Source organism: Rousettus aegyptiacus, unplaced genomic scaffold (genome assembly GCF_014176215.1).
Source record: "Rousettus aegyptiacus isolate mRouAeg1 unplaced genomic scaffold, mRouAeg1.p scaffold_m13_p_1, whole genome shotgun sequence".
NCBI lineage: Eukaryota > Metazoa > Chordata > Mammalia > Chiroptera > Pteropodidae > Rousettus > Rousettus aegyptiacus.
Window position 1 is genome coordinate 174,702,499 of NW_023416284.1, and position 20,836 is coordinate 174,723,334.

Here is a 20,836-nt window from a genome sequence, read left to right on the forward strand (position 1 = left end):
TGGGGGATGTTCGTGAGATAAGGCACCTTTCATTCTCACGTGCAGCTTTATTGAAAAATATCCCTTGGATTCTGATTGGAAATCCACTACAAAGCCAAGTACTGTAGGAATATTAGTATCGACTTCCTCAAGATTCTATTCTGGACCCGTCTGCTGTCACTAAATCAGAAACCAGAAGTGTAGCTTACGCACGTTTCCAATTTTACTAAACTAAGAAGAGCCTCGGGCTGGAGCAGTTGTCTCGGTTTCTTTCACTTGTGTCAACTTCGACTTTCTCCGGATGCCAATTGGGTGATTTCATCGATGCCGAAAGTATTGTGAAAAAAGGTTAAATTCCAGGCGCAGACGCTGTCACCTAGGCCAGGACTCGGTGCCCCTGACTCCGGCTGTGTTCCCTGAAGCAGAAGCCAGCGAGTAGTGAGAAGGAGACCTCTGGGGGCGGCATAGAGCGGATGTGTAGACGCGTGAAGGTGGGAAGGCCGAGGGCAGGTCAGAGCCTGCTCCGTCGGAGTGGAGAGCGAGGGTGGAGAAGGTGGGGGCAGATCCGAAAAGGCCTGTGTGCCGGGCTGGGAGCTGGGACTTCGCTCTGCACGGAGCCGGAGGGAGGGAGTGGAAAGGGGTCCCCCGAAGAACTTCGAGTCAGGAGTTGACATGACCTGATTTGTATTTTAGGAAGATTCTGGGAGAAATTCAGCAACCTCCAAAGATTAGAGGCACCCAGAGCTATATGTCACCCCCCACCCGACAAGTCCCTCCAGGTTGCGTTACAATAAAAGCAGCTTCTACAGCGGGCACGAGTGTTCGGGAGCAAGCGGGACAGAGATGCTCGCACAATGTGTCGTGCGAGCACCATGAAGTCCTAGCTCTCTGCCCACTGGGGCTGAGACGGCTCAAAGGACAGACTCCTTTAACACGGCAAACGTGACAATGTTCTCAGGGCAGAGTGGCAGCAGTCCTAAGGGAACGAGGGGCAGTTTCTGGGATTTCCAGGCCATTCTGAAGGTGCCGGGCTCAGAGTTCCAACTGATTTTCACATCCGCTCATCCAGGAGGGGACGTGCCTGCGTGACTCCTTTCAGCAGCTGCTTGCCCCGATCACCCCATTTACCAATTAAAGGTGATCTTTAACTTCCCTCATGCCAATCAGTAAATCCTCTGGTGCAGATTAAGTGCTATATTTAAAATGCCTTCTGCGGGCTGACTTTTAATTAGGATCTTTTTTCTTTTTTCAATTTTTTAAAATTGTGGTAAAATATACAAATGCGATTGACCATTTTAGTCATTTTTATCCATTCAGTGGCATTCAGCATTTCACAGTGTCGTACGACCATCACCACGATCCATTTTCGGAACTTTTCATCGTCCCAAACTGAACCTCTGTACCCATCTGTAAACGACATCTCTCGATTGCGCTCACCCGGCCCCTGGCGACCACCACTCTGCGATCCGTCTCTGCGAACTTGACGACTCTAAAACCTTCATATGAGTGGAATCATGCAGTGTGTGTTTGTGTGTGTGCCTGAGTGTGTGCGTGTGCGTGTGTGTGTGAGTCTGGCTTATTTCACGTAGCATAATGTTTTCAAGGTTCATTCATATGGTAGCACACGTCAGAATTTCGTTCCTTTGAAAGGCTTGAATAACAGTATGATCGGGGGGCGGGGGGCTCGTAAAAGTCAGCTAAGCACTCCTAGCGTGCAGGTTGAAGTTAGCGTGCGCAAACATACAGACGTCAAATTGCCGAAGATGTAAAATAGGACAAAACACCAAGGGAGAGTAATGAGGCCTAAAGGATAAGGGCTGCGGCAGCGAAAATGGGCAACGAGAACCAGCACCGGAACCTTGCGGGAGGCAGAATGAATCCAGCTTGGCTACTGGCCCAGGGGATGAGGGACATGGCGGAATCCTGCATGACTCGAAGCTTTCTAGTTTGATGAACTAGCAAGCTATGAAAAGAGAAGGAGTGAGTTTTTAGGGAAAATAAAAGCTGAGTTCATCTCGTGGTCCTCATCGATGGACAAAAAGGGCAGTTGGACAGTCTGTGTTGGGTCCCAGAAAGAGACCGGGCAAGGGGACACATTTGGGCATCCTCCGCAAATACGTGGCCGCTGCATCTGTGAGTGGGCCGAGCGCACTCGGGAAGGAGACCAGTATGAGAGGAGGCGAGGACAGAACAGGAGGCGGCCCGGACAGGGCCTTGAGGAGCCGCCGCATTGAAGGAGAGAAGTACGTCGGCCAGAGACCGAAGGCCAACGGCCTGAGAGGAAGGTAACGCTGGGGAGCCGCTTTGGTCCACAGAGTCAAACTGCAGGATGGGAGCAGTGGTAGAGGCTGAGGCACGGTGGCGACCAGGACAAGCAGACAGCAGCCTGCCGGAGTGGTGGGGACAGATGCCACATGGCGGAGGGCTGAGGAATGACGGAGCGTAAGGCGAATGAAGTCCAGTGTGCGCCGTAGACCATTCCTCCGAGAAACTTGGTTGCGAGAGAAAGGCCGCCTCTGAGGGCGTTGAGCAAAGCCGAGTGGTTGTTTACTTTTAAGCCTCACATAGATTTAAACATTTGTATAAAAGAAAAAGTCGACAGGAGAAGAGAATTAAGATGTGTGGGGGCCTGGGGGGAAGGGTTCCGTCAGTGGAGCCTGCGGAGTGGCGTCAGGCTCGTGTTCAGATAGCAGCCTCTGTCCTCTGCAGCTACTAGGATGCTGGAGAAACGGGCGACCCGAATGGATGAGTCGGAGAATTAACGGCAAGGAAGGGCAGACGATGCTCTGTTTGGGACTAAACGTTTTGGAAACGCAAAGCGACGATTGCCCAGTGTTTTAACCGTTTCCCCCTGTGGAGGCACTGCCTGGAAACGCACAGACACACACACACACGGGGCACGAGCCTCCCTTGGCGGACGGGTGGCCACGGCGGTCCACGTGCAGCGCACAGAGGACAGTGGGGACAGTGGAGGACGCAGTGGGGAAACGTGAGGCAGAAACACAAATGCCAACATCGGCGGATTGAAACGACAGGGTAACATAGAAAGATTGTGTCCTTCACAAATGTTTATTTTAGTTACTGCGTTTATCGGGCCTTGCAATTCCGTTTGTATGAAACGAGCTGTCACCTTCTATGTGGCCTCTCTCGCCACCCCCCTCCTTCCAGAGCGGACCGTTTACTTTCCTGGATGCCGTTTGCGCCTTCCCCAAACCCTCAGGCCCTAAGACTATTCTGCATTAAAATTCCCCATTTAAATTTCCACATGTTTGTACTCCACTAGTAGGCCTGAAAAATTGATATTGTTTTATTAGCGTTATCTTATAAAATTCTGGAGCCTCTCAAACAGCCCCAGTGGATAAGAAAAAAAAAAAAAAAAGCTATTTAATCTACAGTCCAACTTCCATGGCTTTGGACGGAGCATCTCCCGGGGTTTCATTCGCACGTGAGACGATCACGGCTGGTCCTGCCTCTGGGGTCACTGCACAGGTCCTCTTGGCAGCAACGTCTTTGACGGAAACTTGTTCTGTGGCTCCGCCTGGCATTTCGTGAGCTCGTTCCCTAGTCACACATCTGCCCCCGAGAGCTCGATCCCAGCCTCGTTCGGAAACCACACGGTGCGGCGGCCTCGCAGAGCGTGGCTGTCGCCGAACTGTGACATGAGAAACACGGAGGCCTCAACTCGGGTAGGTCTGGTGGCCGCCAGGAATGAGCATCCACTGAAAATCATAAAAATCTGCCAACTTCTTCTTCCGGAAACATCTGAAAATCCTTGGATTTGCAAATTCCAATGTAGTCTATTTGTCCTCTGAACAAACACATAGATTTTTAAATGGCTTAAAACAACAGACATTTAGACTACAGCCATGCCACCCTGAACGTGCCTGATCCCGGAAGCTAAGCAGGGTCAGGCCTGGTTAGTACTTGGATGGGAGACCTCCTAGGCTCAGGGTCTCCTGAGCTTGTATTCAGCAGAGTTGTAGTGCTCTCTAGGCTCTGTTGATGCTGAGGAATCCCCTTCCCAGCTTCCCCTCATGGTTGTTGGTAAGCCTCTGTCTTTAATTGGCTCTTAGCAGAAGAGTCCCTCACCACAGGGTCCTCTCCAATGGGCTGCTCAAAGAAGTATCCCGTTTTTCTCAGTGTGAGAGATAGAGAGAGAGAGACAGAGAGAGATTGAACAAGAGAATGAGAGAGTTTGCATCCAAGATGGAAGCCAAGGTCTTTTTATAACCTAATGTCAGAAGTGATGCCATTACTTCTGCCATTTTCTGCCAGGCATGAAGTCCAATCCTGGTAAAATCATACATAGCATTTTGCTTTATGGTACTAATGCTCAAAGGTGTGAATTAACAGAAAGAATATAGAGATAAGAGTATATAAATAAATAATGTATATATTTATAGAAGCTCAATCCCTTTTTTTTTTTTTTTAATTGATGGAGTACATAGCCAAAAATGCTGAAGACCACTGCCCTGGAGAAGAAATCCTGCTTTGGAAATATTTCCTAAGTACCAGGCACTGTTCTCAGCCCTTTATATGTATCCTCACAATTACTCCTCGCTACTTTCGAGGAAGGTATTCACATTATTCTCACCATATTGTTGATCAAAGCAAACCACAGAGAGGTTAATTAACTTGCCTGAAGGCACCCAGCTGCCAAATGGCTGGACAAGACTCAATTCCAAGTTAACTAACTTAAGAACATTCTCTCTCTATTCCTCTCCATTCCCTCTCACTATTCAGTTTACCTTTCATTAACAAATTTGCTTACACTTTCAGGGACTATGCTAGGTCATGGGGAAAAAAAAACGTATAAAATATGATTCCGTCCTTGAGGAGTTGTGGTGTGACGTGTGAGTTAACAGCTAGCCACTAACGCGAGTCCTGACTTTCTGGTTATAGCACAAGTCACTTTCTACAGACTTGATGGAAAAAGACTCATTTTCTTTGCCTTTAGCAGAGTTGTTTTTAGGCTTCTTGATTGCCTACTCCATTAATCTTTTTTAAATTGAGCACTCAGACGTAATATACATATTTATATTTATTTGTAAATACTGTGCTTACATTCCTATAGTACTCATATATTAGGTATTTATGTAATATACTCAGATCGGTAATTTAGAGAGGATGAGATTACATACATATAAATAGGAGTTTTCTGGTTTCCTTCCTGCATCCCAACAGTCCTCTGAGAACCTGCTGTGGGGGGCAGGCCTCTGAGTTGCACCTTTGCGGCCCTTCAGAATAGTTAGTTGCTCATGGAAAATTCCTGGAGAATCTCAGCCTCAAAATCTTTGTGTTAGAGGGAAATTGTGATAAGCCTGGAGCGTAATTGGAAGAGAGAATAAAGATGTCTTAATGATCATATCCAAATGACTGTTTTCAAGATAAGTAGTTCTCATTTTCTCGATTTTCCTTGGACAGATTAAATGGGTTGTAATTCCCTTTGTTTCCACCAAGACCTTCCTCTAGAAAATAAGTCCCTCAAGTGGCTAAATCTGCAATTTTAACCAATCTCACCTCTTTGTCAGTTCTTGCTCTACAGACAAAATTCTCACCTACAAATGTTCAAGAGAGCATTTTTTTTTACCTCACAATGGCTGTTGAAATAAATCACCTTTAAAATTTTTCTATTTTGCAGTGCAAAAGAAAACAGAAAACAAAAGATAAACCAGTCAGGCTTATCAAGACAGTAACTTCCTTGTCCTTGGGCCCTGCCCCAGGCTGGACCCACCTCCCTTTAACGCCCTCTCTGACCACCACCATTCAAGAGAGCCATCATCACGGGTCTCTTCTCCAAGGGTCTGGGTGTTTCGGGACATGTGACTCAGGCCGCCAGGGGCACCAGGAAGAGTGAGCAAGCCCTAGGTGACTTTCTCCCACAGTAAACTTCCTCTTCCACCCAGGGCCGGTGGAGGAATGCAGGAGGGGAATACGGGACAGGGGTAGCAGGAAGTGGGTGGGCGGAGCAGGGTAGGGACAGATAAGGGACTTGAAATCAGAACAGCACTGATTCACAATGAAGGTATGGAAAGAGAGAGAGAGAGAGAGAGAGAGAGAGAGAGAGAGGAAAGAAGGAAGGAAGGAAGGAAGGAAGGAAGGAAGGAAGGAAAGCAGTGACAGAAGGCAAACTGGAACTTTGCAGCTTCAGGAGAGAAGAACTCAAATGAAGGCCGAGGCTAACCCTTTTTTTTTTTTTTTTTACCAGCTTCACTCTCCTGAATTGTAATTGTGGCTTGGGTGAGAGAAAAAGTGATTCTCATTTAATTATCTACATGGTTTTGAGTTTGGGCATGATAATGTATTTAAAAGAAGTTGCTTTTGCAACTTGTACTGAGAAAAAAAAAATAGTGTCAGGAAGGGGGAAATTATTCAATAATAAAAATCATAATTCTCCAACTCAATTACTGGTTTGTTCAGACCAAGCCCATCTCCTGGATAGCAAAGAAACTTTGGTCTACTCAAACCTCTAAAAATACTCTTACCTCTTCTTTCAGCCACCAAAGTTAGACATTCCATTATATTGAAGGTGAAATTGTTATTTGCATATCTCTCAAGTATCTAGAAGCCATTGTATTTGAATACAATGAAATATGGGAAATAAAAACTTCTTTCATGTGGACATTTTGGAGATAAGTGTGGCTCTACTTCCAGGACCCGAGTCTTACTCTGCTCAAAAATCAGATTCTGAGTTTGGCAGCCACTGTGTGCTGGCTGAGATCTTTATCATTATCAGAGCTTTTAAGCGATATAATTATAGAAATTTATTAATTCGTTAATCTTGGAGAATGCCTTGTTGCATTGCCTTGAATACTGCAAATGTTTACAGACAAGCAAATATATAGTAGTCGTTATTAAATATAGGCCAAAGAAGGACATAGATTTTTTAAAATCCAGAAAGTATAAACCATGCTCAATTTTGTTCAAGTTAAAGTTACTCTAGGAAATTAGCATTTTAAAAACCAAAGTGACCCTCCCGTTCTTTCTTTATCTGATATTTCTAATCTTTCTTTATCTATCTGATATAATAATGCCAGATTCCAATGTATTTTGCTAACTAAAGCCATGCGAAACATTGGTGATCAGAGAAGCAGAAAAGGGAGAGAATTTTGCAGAAACCATGAGTGTTAAGATGCTCCTCTTAGCTGTGACTGTCCCCCGGCTTCTGTTCCTGTTTTGATCTGGTTCCTTTGAGACCCTTCATGAGCAGGAGAATTTGGAAATGATCGTGGCCAGGATGATTACCTGTGGGTCCACTACTTCATTGGCAGATGAAGCCCAGAGTTAAAATAGTGTATTTACACAGCAGAACAGAGCCAAGAAACCTGTTGTTTCTGTATTTTATCAAGTCTGATAGTTTCGGCCTTAAGGAGCTTAGAAGCAAAACAAAATACCAACCTATTAACACCGTGTTGACAACTAATTTGGCTTAATTTCCATTTTAAAAGGTATTTCAAAGAATCTGGAAAGTTGAGGAGTCTGTAAATTGAATAAAAACTGGTATCTTGGATCTTTACTTTAGCCCATCAGAGAAATATATTTTTTTTAAACTAAACTTTTTTTTCTGTTTTCAATTAATTGTAAGCTCACATGCTGTTATAAGAAATAACATAAAAGGAACTCTAATACCCTTTACCCAGTTTCCCTCTTGGTAACATCTTGCAAAACTATATGATACTTATCACCGTGGAGACACATCGATACAGCCAGGGTACAGAATATTCTCATCCCACAAGTCTCCCTCTTGTTGCAGTTTTTATAGCCATACCTCCTCCCTCCTCCCTCACCCTTCCTTAACCCTGGCTACCACTAATCTCTTCTCCATGACTGATGATTAATTTCCAGAATATTGTCATTTCAAGAATGCTATACAAATGAAATCATATTTGTGGTTTTCCTTCACACTTCTCTGGAGATTCATCCAGGTGGTTGCATGGTCCAGTAGTTTGTTTCTTTTTATTGTTGGGTAGTATTTCATGGTATAGACCTAGCATAGTTTGTTTAACCATTTAATATGTCGAAGGACAATCTGGGTTGTTCCCCCTTTGGGGCTATTAAAAATAAAGCTATTACACACACTCGTGTATGGGTTTTGGATTAATGGAGGTCTGTAAACGTCCGAGAGTGTAATTGCTCAATCATATGGTGGTTGCATGTTTAATTTTTCAAGAAGCTGCCAGACTGTTTTCCAGAGTGGCTGTACCATTTCACGTTCTCACCAGCAGTGTATGAGTGCTCCAGCTTTTCCACATCTTTGCCAGCATTTGGTGTTGTCACTATGTTTTATTTTAGCTATTTTAGTAGTTGTGGAGTAACAACATCTCATTGTGGTTTTCATTTGCTTCTCCCAAATCACACACCTTTTTATGTATTTATTTGCCACCTGTATATCTTCTCTGGTGAAATGTCTCTTTGAGGCTTTTATTCATTATCTAACTGAATCATTTGGTTTTTTTTTTTTTTACTGTTGAGTTTTGAGAATTCCTTATATATCTAAACATTATTCCTTTATTGGATATGTGGTTTGCAAATATTTTCTCTCAATCTGTAGCATAGCTTTTCACCTTCTTAACTGGGTCATGTACAGAGCAAAAGTTTTTAATTTTGATAAAGCACAGTTGATCAGTTTTTCCTCTTATGGAAGTCTTTGCCTAGGCCTAGGTCCTTAAGATTTTCTCTTATTTATTTAATTTTTTTATAAGGTGTGAGTTTAGCTCAAAGTTATTTTTTTTTTGCCTATGGATATCCAATTGTTCCAGCACCATTTGCTGAAAACACTATCTTCCCTCCATTGAACTGTTTTTGTGCCTTTGTTAAAAATCAGTTGTGTGTTTTTATATGGGTTTATTGAAATTGTTGTCGAATTATTTTACATTTGCTTTGAAAGACTTTAGCAAGTTAATTTAAAGAAATGCAAAAGAAATGTTAGATCAACTTATCTTTTTTTTTTTTTAATTTATTCCTAGTTAAGATGTTTATCATTACTAATTACTTCATGACTAAAGGCATGTGGGTGTTGGCTAATCGAATTTTTTCTATAGTGATTAAATTCTATACTTATGAGCAAATATTCAGTATTTCACAAGCTATATGACAAGTAGCATGTAATTGCATATAGATAATTTTATTTATTTATTTATTTTTTTAAGAGTCAAAAGGAAATTTTATTAGTAAAAGGGTAACACTCCACAGAGTGTGGTCTCCTCTCAGAGGCAGAGAGAGAGGGGCACAGTGAGAGAGAGAGTGAGAGAGATAGAGTAAAGAATACAGAGAGAAAGACAGTGGGAGGGACTAGATAATTTTACATTTATCTGTAACTATATACTAGAATAAACAACTTCATTGGCATGATTTCAAAAAAATACAGTCGAGGGGAGAGGGGAAGAGGGAGGAGGGAGATAGGAGGGGAGAAATTTAAATCAATTCTTCAATTAAGAATTAATTAATTAATTTAAAAAATTAAAATGTGGTTGCTGGCACAAAAACAATACAGTCCCGCTATATGTATTCCCAGCGTCAAACCAAATTCATTGTGCCATGAGGGCTTCTGTTGGACCCTTTCCAGGTGGATTGATTTATTCAGAAGGACCAGATTGAATATACGTAATGATGATGATTCCAGAACATAGAATTCCCCCTCTCCTAATATCATTTAAAAACTATGCTAAAAGGAAATTGCTTTTCTCCCATACCCTTGCTGAGTTGACTGTTAATTCCCTTCGGGAAGCCAGGCAGCATCAGGAAAGTCAGTTCATTCTCAAGGCTCTAGAGCAGCGGTTCTCAACCTCGGATGCACATTTAGCATCAGCTAGGGAACTTTTTACAACCCTGACACCCAGGTTGCACCCTAGACCAATGAAGTCAGATATCTGGAGTTGGGACTTTATTAAAACTTCCGGGTTATTCCAGGGTGCAGCTAAGTTTGAAAACTGCAGCTCAAGGTTAAGGTCTCCCGTCTTGTTTACTTTCTTATGAAACTTAACTAAGATTTCTCTAATTTATCACCCAATACTGTGAATACAGTGTACTGGGTCATCATAACATACCATATAAACTTTTTTCTTTCATGTTAAAACCTGAATACTTTCCTTGGATAGCTAAAAAATTTCTAACATTCTTATTATTCTTTCGGTAGGAGTTACACATGTTCAATGTAGAAAACTTGGGGGAGAAAAACAGGCAAGCATAATAAAGGGGAAAAAAATCATTTAAAATTCTAGTGTTCAGAAAAAAACGGTAGTGTTCTAGTCCTTTTCCTAGACATATACACATATATACAAATACGTATTTTTTTAGCTGTCATTCTTTCGAAGTTGAGATGATATTGTAAAAATAGTTTTATGTTATTTAGATAGCAGATATATTAACACAAAAATTAGTATCGATATCAGAAAATGGGGAATTAATATTGATTACGATTGTCATAATTTTTATAATTTCGCATACTTTGATCTGGATCATGGATATAAGCAATTAAGAAGTACTTCTTTACATTGCTATAAAACAACATTTAAGGCACCTGATTATACTTTCTAGGATATTATCCCCCTAAATGAACAAAGTATGACTGATACCTACTCTATCATTTTTAGATTTGAAGTTATGGCCAAAAATACATCATTCTCTGCTAACCTAATAATTATTATGTAAAAATAATATTATTATTATTTTTTCTAAGTCTTTCAATTGCTCTGACTAAAATAAGGAGATGAACCGGGAAAACACGTAAGGTAAACTCAGACTTATTAAATACACAATGAAACTGCCTTCCTCTCTAATTCAGACTCAAATGCCAGCTGACTTTTTATCCTCTGGATTTCAATGGAGGGATATATGTATGCAAAGATCATGCACATATGCCTCAACCTTTTCGTTATAGGGAAAAATACAATATATATTCACTATTGACTATATAGGAAAGTCAGTAAAAAAAGGAAAACCACCTGTAACTATTGTTAAATTCAACAACATGGGTGCATCTAAGTATGCTGAATAAAAGAAGCCAGACGAAGAAAAATATATAAATTTCTATAAAATTCTAGAAAATGCCAACTAAACTGTAGTGACAGAAAGCAGACCAGTGGTTGCCTGGGAAGACAGCGTGGGACTGGGAGGGTCTGGAGAGAGGGCTCAAAGACACACTGGAGCGATTTCGGGTAAATCATGAAGCCCAGTTTCTCGATCGTGGTGATGATTTCGAGGCTGCATACCTTTGTCGAAACTCATCAAATTATACGCTTTCGATGTGTGCAGTTCCTTCTATGCCAATTATACGTCAATAAAGCTATCAAAAATATATTCTAAGGGACTGTTGGCAATCTTCGATCATTGAATTTGTTTCTGTAAAATTTTGCTTGAAATAGTGGGTATCGCCACTTGCTGGATATTGTTTTCACTAACCCATCAGTACTCAGGAAAGCACCCCACGACTTCATACTCTGAAATAATCAGTGTTCCAAATTCTCCCATAGAAAGTAAAAAATTCAAATATTTTACTCATAATTTCTTCCATAGAATTCTCAAGAGTACAACGACATTCAAAAGGACATATCCAAATGATTATTTCATTTTTCAGAGTTTTTGTTGATGTAGTAGCAAAAGCAGCTGCAGATTTTGGAATCTTTTCCATGTGATTGATTATGCTGCCAATGAAGTTGTTATGAAGTGATATGTTGGGAGGAGGGTGGGAAGGTGAATTGGATCTAATTTCACTATCGATTTTTCTATTTTTTATTGATTTATCACAGCTACCTCTCTTATAGAGAACTACATTTGTGGGAGTGACAAGAAGTCATTTTTTTAAAAAAAGCAGCTGATAAAACTGAGCTCATTCCTTGGGAATACAGAATCTCATCAAGACATCTACTGAGATTTGGACGGGAACTCTATAAAATGAAGAAAATAGTCAAACTCTCTTGTATACAATTTTAGCAATTCTTCAAGGCAAGCATTGATCTTTTCATTAAGTTCTTACATGTAAAAAGTAATAGAACTGTATTTTGATGTCATGGACAACATACAGCAGATCTGAGATTAAAAATTCAAAAAGAGCTTCAAGTTAATAGAGGAAATTAAAACCTTTCAATGATTTACAATTTATGTCTTTATAACGTGTGTTTCTGTGTGTGTGAGTAGACAATGTTGACCTATAAAACCAAAGCTTCCAGCTTTGACAAATAGCAAGCATATTGGCTGGGACTTAACTCAATAAAAGTTTGTTGAATTAATATGTTAAATAAATAAATAAAATACAGGGCTCTCTGCAGATTTTTAAAAAGAGTTTGAAATTGTAAGGAGTACAGTAACTTGATCTGCCCTGGAGAATAGCAACCTTCCAGATAATCTTTAATTACCGTCCAAAAATGTGTCTCGAGAAATTCTCTCTCTGTATTGGTCAAATCATTTACTACATCTTGGTTTCAGTCATAAGTGGATAGAGAGCAGCCTAACTCTAAAAAAATTAATAGCTTATTAGTGACTACATTTTAATTACATTCATCTATTTGTTTGTTTATATTTAGACACATCTTAAACAAAGTATTGGCAGCTATGTCAAAATAATTTTCTGTAAATAATTGCTTCTGTAAAGGTTTCCACAGAGGCTGAAAAAATATAAATGAAAAAATATGTATATACAAATGACAAAAGGATTAACTCCCCTGGCCTCTTTCTTACTTCATCATAATCTTAGATTTGAGTCAGCAGCCAATGTTAAATCTTGGTAAATGAAACTAACATACTTATGGCTGACTTTTTACTTAAATCTAAAGCAATAAATTCCTTAAAAGTTAGAATGGCATTTGCCTATATATATGATGTATATCTACAGGTGGCTGACTTTTAACTTCATCCATATATTGAACTTTTTTTATAGTTTCTATATGAATGTTGGATTATTAGCTACTCGTGAATAAAATTGTTAATTCTTCTGGTTTTCTAGTTTATCATTAGCAAATGCATGAGAGGAGAGTAGGAGTTGGGTTCTTAGATGATTTAGGTATCTCTGATATAAGTAATTGGTTCAAAAATAACAGGCCTTTTATTTAGAGAAAACAAAGTGATAAATGGTAGTTTCAGGAGTGAAGAGTCGACAGTTCTAATTGAAGTTGCCTGAAGGCTTTGTAGCTAGAGAATGAATCTACGGGGGTTGAATTAGATTAGTTTTAAATCCTGTCTTAATAATTCTAATTATTATTGCTCTTTCAAGAGGTTGTATTAACTCAGTTGTAAAATGGTTCACATGAATTCATTTAGAACATATTTTTAAATGTTTTGGCGTTTGGACAGGATGTCCAGCTAGGACCCTCAATTTTATTGGTAAATCTCGTGCGACCTGTATTTTTGGAGAAGTTAGCTTAAGACGTACAAGTTCAACCTGCTATACGGGCAATGTGTATTTGTTTTTGAGAAACCTCAAACTGTTTTTATGAGAACATTAACTCTCTCAGGGAAACAACTCTACCACCAACTGCCCCATGGGAGAAGATGTTTGGGGACACCTGCGTCCTGCTGTTTGGAAGACTGGTGAGAAAGGGCTGCTGGTGAGAAACTGGGGTAACTGACAGCGTTGGACCGAAGTGGAAAATAGAGTACAGCTGCTTTCCTCTCCATCAGTGACACTTATGCGAGCAATTCTGAAGGTGTCTCCAAAACCCTAGAAAAGAAAACCTTGGTGACTTGGTTTAGAGCCTTGGGTGGGAAGCACAGTAACTGAGCTTGGCACATAATAGGCACTCGATAAGTATGTGTGAAAGGAAGGAAGGAAGGGAGGGAGGAAGGAAGAAAGGAGAGAGAAAAAGAAAAAAGGAAGGAAGGAAAGAAAGAAAGGAGGAGAGAGAGAGAGGGAATGGAAGAAAAGAAGAAAGGAAGGAGGGAAGGAAGGAGAGAGGGAAGGAAAAAAGGAAGGAAGAAAGGAAAAGAAGGAAGGAGAGAGAGAGAAGAAGGAAAGAAGAGAGAAAGAAAGGACTTTGTAATGTTCTGAAGTGTTAAGTGGCGTATTCAAAAGGCTGGGACATCTTATTGCTGGAGATGATAAATAACATAACCCCTCTCCTTAACAAAAATAACAAAGAGTAACCCCCAGTCTTCAGGTAAGATAGAAAGGATTCTTTGTTCAGTCTAGAAACCCAAGAGTTAAATACATGTGTGCTTGTGTGAACCTACAAAGGCCCGTTATTCTTAGTACTTCCTTATCTTATTGTTTTGGGTACAATAATGAGTACTAGAATATTCACATTTTCAAAAATAAGATTTTGCTTTTAAAAAATAAGAATGTGAGCACTTTCATAACCTGGAAAATAAACATAAAGCAAGCAGTTGCTAATCTAAGCAGACACTGGGGATATCTCCTCAGCACGTGGGTCATACATATACTGTTGTCTGGAAGTCTTTGACCTTGCAATCTTTTCTGAAAATATAAAAGCTAGGAGATGTGAAAAGCTTTGTTAGGAATTTCCCAAGAACCGAATAAATGTTATCTCACAGAATGGAGACTTTTGATAGTATTTGTACTACTTACTGATACATTTTCATATGTGCTGATGCTAATCATTCTCAAATAGGCTTTAACAGTGTTTTTAGCTCTTAACATCCTCGCCGAGGTATAAATGCGACTTTTCACTAACATCCCTGAGCAGGGAGAACACATTGGAAGCTTCCTACAGAAGGGGGAGGTGTGCGTGGTTCGGTATGGGATGACTCTTTGTTCTTCCAGCTGTGAAACCTCAAGCACCTGATTTAAGTTCTCCAGGCCTACGCTCTCCCTCTCCTCCATTATAAAATGAGGATAACGGGATGGGTGCCATAAGGTGGTCGTTGTAAGGATTAAATGTGATTATATACGCAAAGTGCTTTGAACAGCATCTGAAACAGAGTAAGTACTGTTTCCTAAATAGTCAAAATTTAAGCTGAACTGGGCAAGATGCTTAAAAATTCTGAAAAAAACAACCGTTTTGCAAATATACTACTTCCTAAGAGATAAATTCCAGAGAAAGTGGTCCTTACGTATTCTTTCAAATAAAAACGATAAATTCGGAAAAATTTCATTCTGGATAATTAACACACAGTTAATTAGGCACAACATATCCCACTGCTGAACTACTGTTTCCATCGACTCTCTACTAAACTGTATTAAATTTGAGTATGGAAATTTATCTGGCGTCTAGTGTCAATATTCCAAAAGTGTCATTTTTAATGACGATTCCAACTATTTGTGAAAACTAAGGCACTTATTTGCCAGTCAAAACTGGGATAGTTTTCCTGGCAGCCCACCGCCTTATGCTTATGTGTTAAAGAATCCAGCTAAATTTTTAATTTAGTTCAAACATTTATTGACTGCCTGCTATATTCATATAACAAATATATTCAAGAGTCTGAAGGGAAAGAATGCAAGCCGCTTAGGCTGGAATTACTTAGTCTTTATTTACGGAGAAAGACTGATGCAAATAAATCTATGCCATCATGTTCCATTATGGCGCAGGGAGAAGCGGCCTGGACCTCCATCCAGCATCAGGCCTTCAGAGAAAAAGACCCACACATTTCCAGTAACCATCTGATTTCCCCCAAATTCCCCAGGGAAAGAGGGCGGCCAGGGCTGCCGCTGACATTGCCTGACATCACTGTTCCGGATGATAGGCGAGCGCGGGGCTGTCTGGCCCACCTCATCCGTGGCCTGACTGCATTAACCTCTCGGTTCCCTGTTCCTGCCACGTGAGGTGCCCTAATATGGCCCGACTCCGGAGGAGCCCAGGAGCGCTCGCCTTTCTCCTGCTAATGAGGAGGAGGCCGGAACAAACATTTAGAGAGTCACACAGGATCTGAAGGAAAGCAAGTGGGCATTTGGGTTCGCTTCAGGGCGAGGTGGAAGCCGGCTGCAGCAGAAGCTCCTACCTCGGGGTATCTATCATTAATAACCCCCAGCTAATCCAATTTCCCCGGGGCGCTTTCTTGCCCTCCCCTCACCTTCGGCAACCCCTGGTCGACCCCCTGCTGTGGCCCCTCGGTTCTGCTCGCTGGGACCTTGGCTCGCGACTCTCGCTGCGCCTTGGGTCCTGGCAGCCTGGGGGGAGATGCTGCTGCAAGGCGTGTCTGGGCTGTGCTCATGTGATGAAGCGAGGGGAAAACAAGGGGGAGGAGGCGGCGGCCAAGAGGTGGCCTTTTTTTTTTTTTTTTTCTTTTAAGGAGTTTGCCGCGAGCGCGTCTCGTTCATTCGCGGTCTGGGCGCGCCGGGAGGAGGAGCGGGAGAGGAAGCAGCTCTCGGGACCTCGCGGGCGCGCGGCTTCTCGCTCTGCCCCGCGTCCCTGCGACTCCGAGAAGGCGTAACCGGTCGGCGGGGCGCGGGAGAAGCGCGGAGAAGCCATGGGCGCCGGGAGCTCCACCGAGCAGCGCAGCCCAGAGCAGCCGGAGGCGGGGATCACGACGCCCGCCGAGCCCCAGCCCGGCGACGGCGGCGGCGGCGGCAGCCCCGCGACAGAGGCGGCGCCTGGAGCTCCGGGGGACCCGGCCATCGCCGCCGCGGACCCCGCCACCAAGGTACGCGCGCGCCGGGCCACCTGCCCGGGGGAGGCGGGGGCGGGGGCTCCCTCTGATTTCCTCCTGCGAGAACTTCCCGGCCGGAGCAGCCCATCTGCAAACTCAGGAGCACGAGCCCCTCTCTCCAGGGTTGCTGATTGATTGATAGGTTTTGCGCCGGGGTGGAGCCCAGAGCAGCAGCGAGCGCGGCGGGGGGCTCGCATCTCTGTCGTGGGTCTCCAGGGGAGGCGACTGCGCCATCCGCAGTCATAAAATCCTCCCCGTGCGCGCCGCTCGCCGAGCCTTTCTGCACACTCTTCCGGTGGGAGCGACCCAGCCCGAGACGCACGGGCGGCAAGGGGGGAGGCCGCGGAGGTCGGACCCCGGGGCCCAGCGCCTTGAGCCTCCGGCCCCGCTTTCTCCCGCATGAGGACAGTCAGCTCCTGGGCCGCCCCCGGGTTCCCCGCCGCGTATAGTCCTTGTTACCCGCTGTGCCTGGAGCCACCTGGGTTTGGTACCCAGTCCTGCGGCAGCGGCTGGAACAGACACCGCCTTCCTGATGCGGTGAGAGCCTGGAGTGTAGCTCGCTCCGAGCCAAAGAAAACGTGGGCAGACGCTGCATTTCAAAAAGGAATGACAGTTTTCGCAAACAAGGCTGCGTCTTCCTTTTCGCTCAGTGGACTTGGATAAACAAATACTGGAGTAATTAGAAGTTCTTGAAGAATGCGGTCAGGCGTAAGCGAGCATTCCCTCCCTGTACGCTTGTCTATGGAGGCAGTGCAGAATCTCCTAGGAAATTTGCATTTTATAGTCAGATCTTCAAGGCAGAAATATTTACCGTGACCACTGCAGCCGCCAAGTTTGTGACTTGTTCCCATTATTGTATTTTAGATCTATTTTCCAGCACATGTGTTCATTAGCAAGGCTTCACACAACCTGTGTTGTGATATATTACAGAAAGATGTGGATAAACATACTTAAGGCTTAAAAATAAAGAAAACAACCATGTGTCAAATTTGAGGATACAGATTAAGTGAGGACCTTTAAGAGTTATCTCAGGAGATATAGCTTTTTAATGTATTTAGAGGTAAACATGTTTAATGCTTTTATAGGGGAAACGACAGGCATAAATCTAGGTAAATTTCACAAAACTATGAGCTCATTGCCCTGACCTCTTTAGCTGTCCTAGTCTAGTTTGGGCTGAGACTGTTCTTAATAACTAGATTACTTCCTGTTTTTAATTTACAACTACTTGTAAAACCCATGGTTTTTAGAGCTGTAGATGCTAACAAGTAGTAACTGCCTAGTATATCCAGATTTTCTAAGAAGTGCTTAAGGTTTGGGCCTAAGGAATGTACTATCCTTTTGAGGTCTGAGTCACATTTTAATATTTACTGTACATCACTTTCTGATGCCTACTGTCAAAATGGCTGCATAACCAGTATTTAGAGTCCAGTAATGAAAGCGAATTTAAGATGTAATTGTTGAAAGCTTGAGATCAGTTTCACTTTTTTCCTTGGCCTCGGGTCTTCTTATTAAGAGTTCACACTGAAATATGGTACTTATTCCCTTCCCAATAAACTCGAATTCATTCATTTAAAGATAATCTTTGCATCCTTGCTCTCTTTTCTTTATATCCTTCTTCCATACCTTTATTCTTCTTCCTCTTTCCTAGTCGCCACCATCTTGAAACAGCCAAACCACCTCCTATAAAAAATTACATAAATGACATCCAGAATATCACTGAACTTTTTGGCATTCTGCCCAGTTGTCAATTTGGAGGCCATCAATACATGTACATGTATCCTTGGGAAATGTGTAGTTTTTCATTTCAATTAGTAAAATTTATTACTCAGGTTTTGAAGACCCAAGTCTTTTCAAAAAGACTCCCTAATTAAGAATGACTCAGCACATAGCTCCTGCCTTTCCTCTTCCCCTTGTTAAGCTCCAGTTCCTGACCTCTGAGCAATCCCCATCTGCCATTCTAGGCTCCCGCAGAGGGATGCTTCTTCCCAGCAGTCTCCACATTTGTGGGTTTAGTGATTTGACTAATGAATGTTTTCTTGGCTATACTGAATGTTCGTTCCACAAGGGCAGGGACCATATCCGTATTGCTTATAACACGTGTTCTCCAAGTGTGGCATGCTGCCTGGAACGTAGTAGGTTCGCAGAAAAAGATGGTACTGGCTCGCAGGTTTGGGTTGGAGGCTATCAAGTTGAGGAATAGCTTGGCCCATCCAATTTCTCTACAATTTAACCTTTGACCTTCATAACATGATCCTTCTCATCAGATAGTGACTAAGTTAAGTTAGTCTGTTTGGTTATTAATAGATCAAGTGAATATTTTGGCAAAAAACTCAGATTTGGTTTCTGTTTCTTTAGAGAAAGTGGGATGTTAGCCTTGTAATTTTAAATTGCCATTAAAATAGACAAACATATTAGCCAAAAATATGCAAGTGGCTCAGATGAGACCACTTCATACATAGAATTAGTTATGAATTACATCTTGAGCTTTCTTGATTGGGTCTGTGGACATTTAGGGAGGTTTAGACTAATCCGTCATTCCCTGACCCCTGGTAGACTGCTGTTCGTTAACTAAAAACTGTTGATAGATTTTTTTTTTCCATCTAAATGATATTCGTACCATGCATACTACTTATTTAGCAATCCAGTTTACTTTCCTTCCCTTATCCCTAATGTTAGTTACCATATTACTGAGTAAGTATTCATACATCGAAAGACGTTTATACTAAATTGAGTTATTCGTATCAGGTAAAAATTACTCAAATCTAACATTTAGATGCACTGAGGCAGAGGTCTTGATTTCATCTGTGGTGTTTTCAATTAAATGGAAGGATTCTTATCTTCCAGTCAATCTTTTACAATCTTAATATGTAAATTCTGGGAGACAATGGCTTGATGGATAATTTTCTAGGTTTATATTTAAGACCTGGGCTATTTTGGCCGCTGCAGGGGCAAGAATATTAGCTTACCTAAACACAGGTCGTAAATAAAGCCTTATATTAATCCTTAGTTGGCTGTTTTAAAAATTTGTCATCCAAAGAGTATTGTCAGTCTGGTGGCAGTAAAGGGCGGGATGACTAATGACAAATTTACCTCCATGTCTCTGGCAAATCTTGATTTCTGGAGCCAAATTCCAGGCTAGGTCTGGACGATCACATCCTTTAATTAGCTTTTCTGTATTTTTGCTCCATCAGTGGCTTTAGACCTGGAAATGAAACAGTGGTCAGTGTGAGGCCAGTGTCCCTGGCAGGTGGGGAGATGAGGACTCCTGTCATTCCTTCAAGCTGTGGTTCCATTTGGTTACCAGAGCTGAATCACCAGAACGTCAAGATGTACTCAAACAGAAGAATCCGTTACCTAGTAGCATGAAGGCTGTCTTTGCCTTTTGTGTATTAACCCAACAGATAATTGGGTTGACCAGATGCATTTCATAAATCCTCTCCTAGCCTAAGGTAGTATGCTTTCTCTCACTTGGCCTCTGTTTACAGAATGGGAATAGAGACCAAAGATGGCCGTAATGTGGTTATGTCGCTAGTTTTATGCTAAAAGGGCCATAATTTAAGATGATTAGGCAAGAATTATGTTTGTTAATAGAGGGGTGTTTTTATGTGTGTGGCTGTTTATAATCCTGTGGATTTTCTGCAGATTACAGAAGTTGCTGCTTTCTGATTGGATTGCAGTCCACAAGTTGGAGATGTGTGTGTGAGGGTGGCCATTTAGGATGGCCATAGCTTGTGGGGACTGCAGGCCTTCCCTCGAATCTGTTACAGCCTTTTGGGCTGGTAGATGTATGACGTCAGTAGCCACATAAATTTCTCCTTTATGGGTTGAAGTACCATAATTTAACCAATCCTCTGTGTTTATATTTATATATTTTTTTAGTCTTTTGCTGTATTAAATTGACACAGGGAATATCCTAGTCCAGATACTTTTGTATTGCAAATGTATATTTAGAATACATTTCTGAAGTGAAATTGCTGAATCAAAGGGTTTATATCTATTTAAAAATTTTTTTTTCCCATGTAAAATTTCGATAGCCCTCACTAAATCTCTTTCTAAGGTGGTTCTTCCATGTTGTATTCTTGTTCTGTGTAGGTCAACACTTGCCTTCCAATGCTTCTGCCTCAGCGGTTAGCAGATTCTCTTAATATTTGCCAAGTGGCACCTCACTTGGCACCTGAATTTCCTTGACTTTTTTTAATGAAGAAGTTGAGTGCCTTGTCACATATATTGGCCACCCGGTCACGAACTGAATCGGCTTTCAGAGCATATGGTTTATTTTACTGTTAACCAATTTTTTAAATACCTTTTCCCCCAGAAATTA

General features: G+C 42.0%; 1 protein-coding gene across 2 annotated transcripts in view; it reads left to right on the plus strand.

Annotated features, from left to right (window-relative positions):
* The first annotated feature begins 15,743 nt into the window (after window positions 1-15,743).
* The window catches only part of AKAP12 (A-kinase anchoring protein 12), a 72,449-nt gene continuing 67,356 nt past the window's right edge, over window positions 15,744-20,836 (plus strand). The window contains exons 1-2 of one of the 2 annotated variants that reach the window (XM_016149140.2): window positions 15,744-15,873; window positions 16,159-16,509. In XM_016149140.2, coding sequence (XP_016004626.2) covers window positions 16,336-16,509 — 174 coding nt within the window. In that variant the 5' untranslated portion in view covers window positions 15,744-15,873; window positions 16,159-16,335. Of the gene's footprint in view, window positions 15,874-15,919; window positions 16,510-20,836 lie in introns of those variants that run through there. The other variant, XM_036222701.1, reaches the window with a different exon arrangement.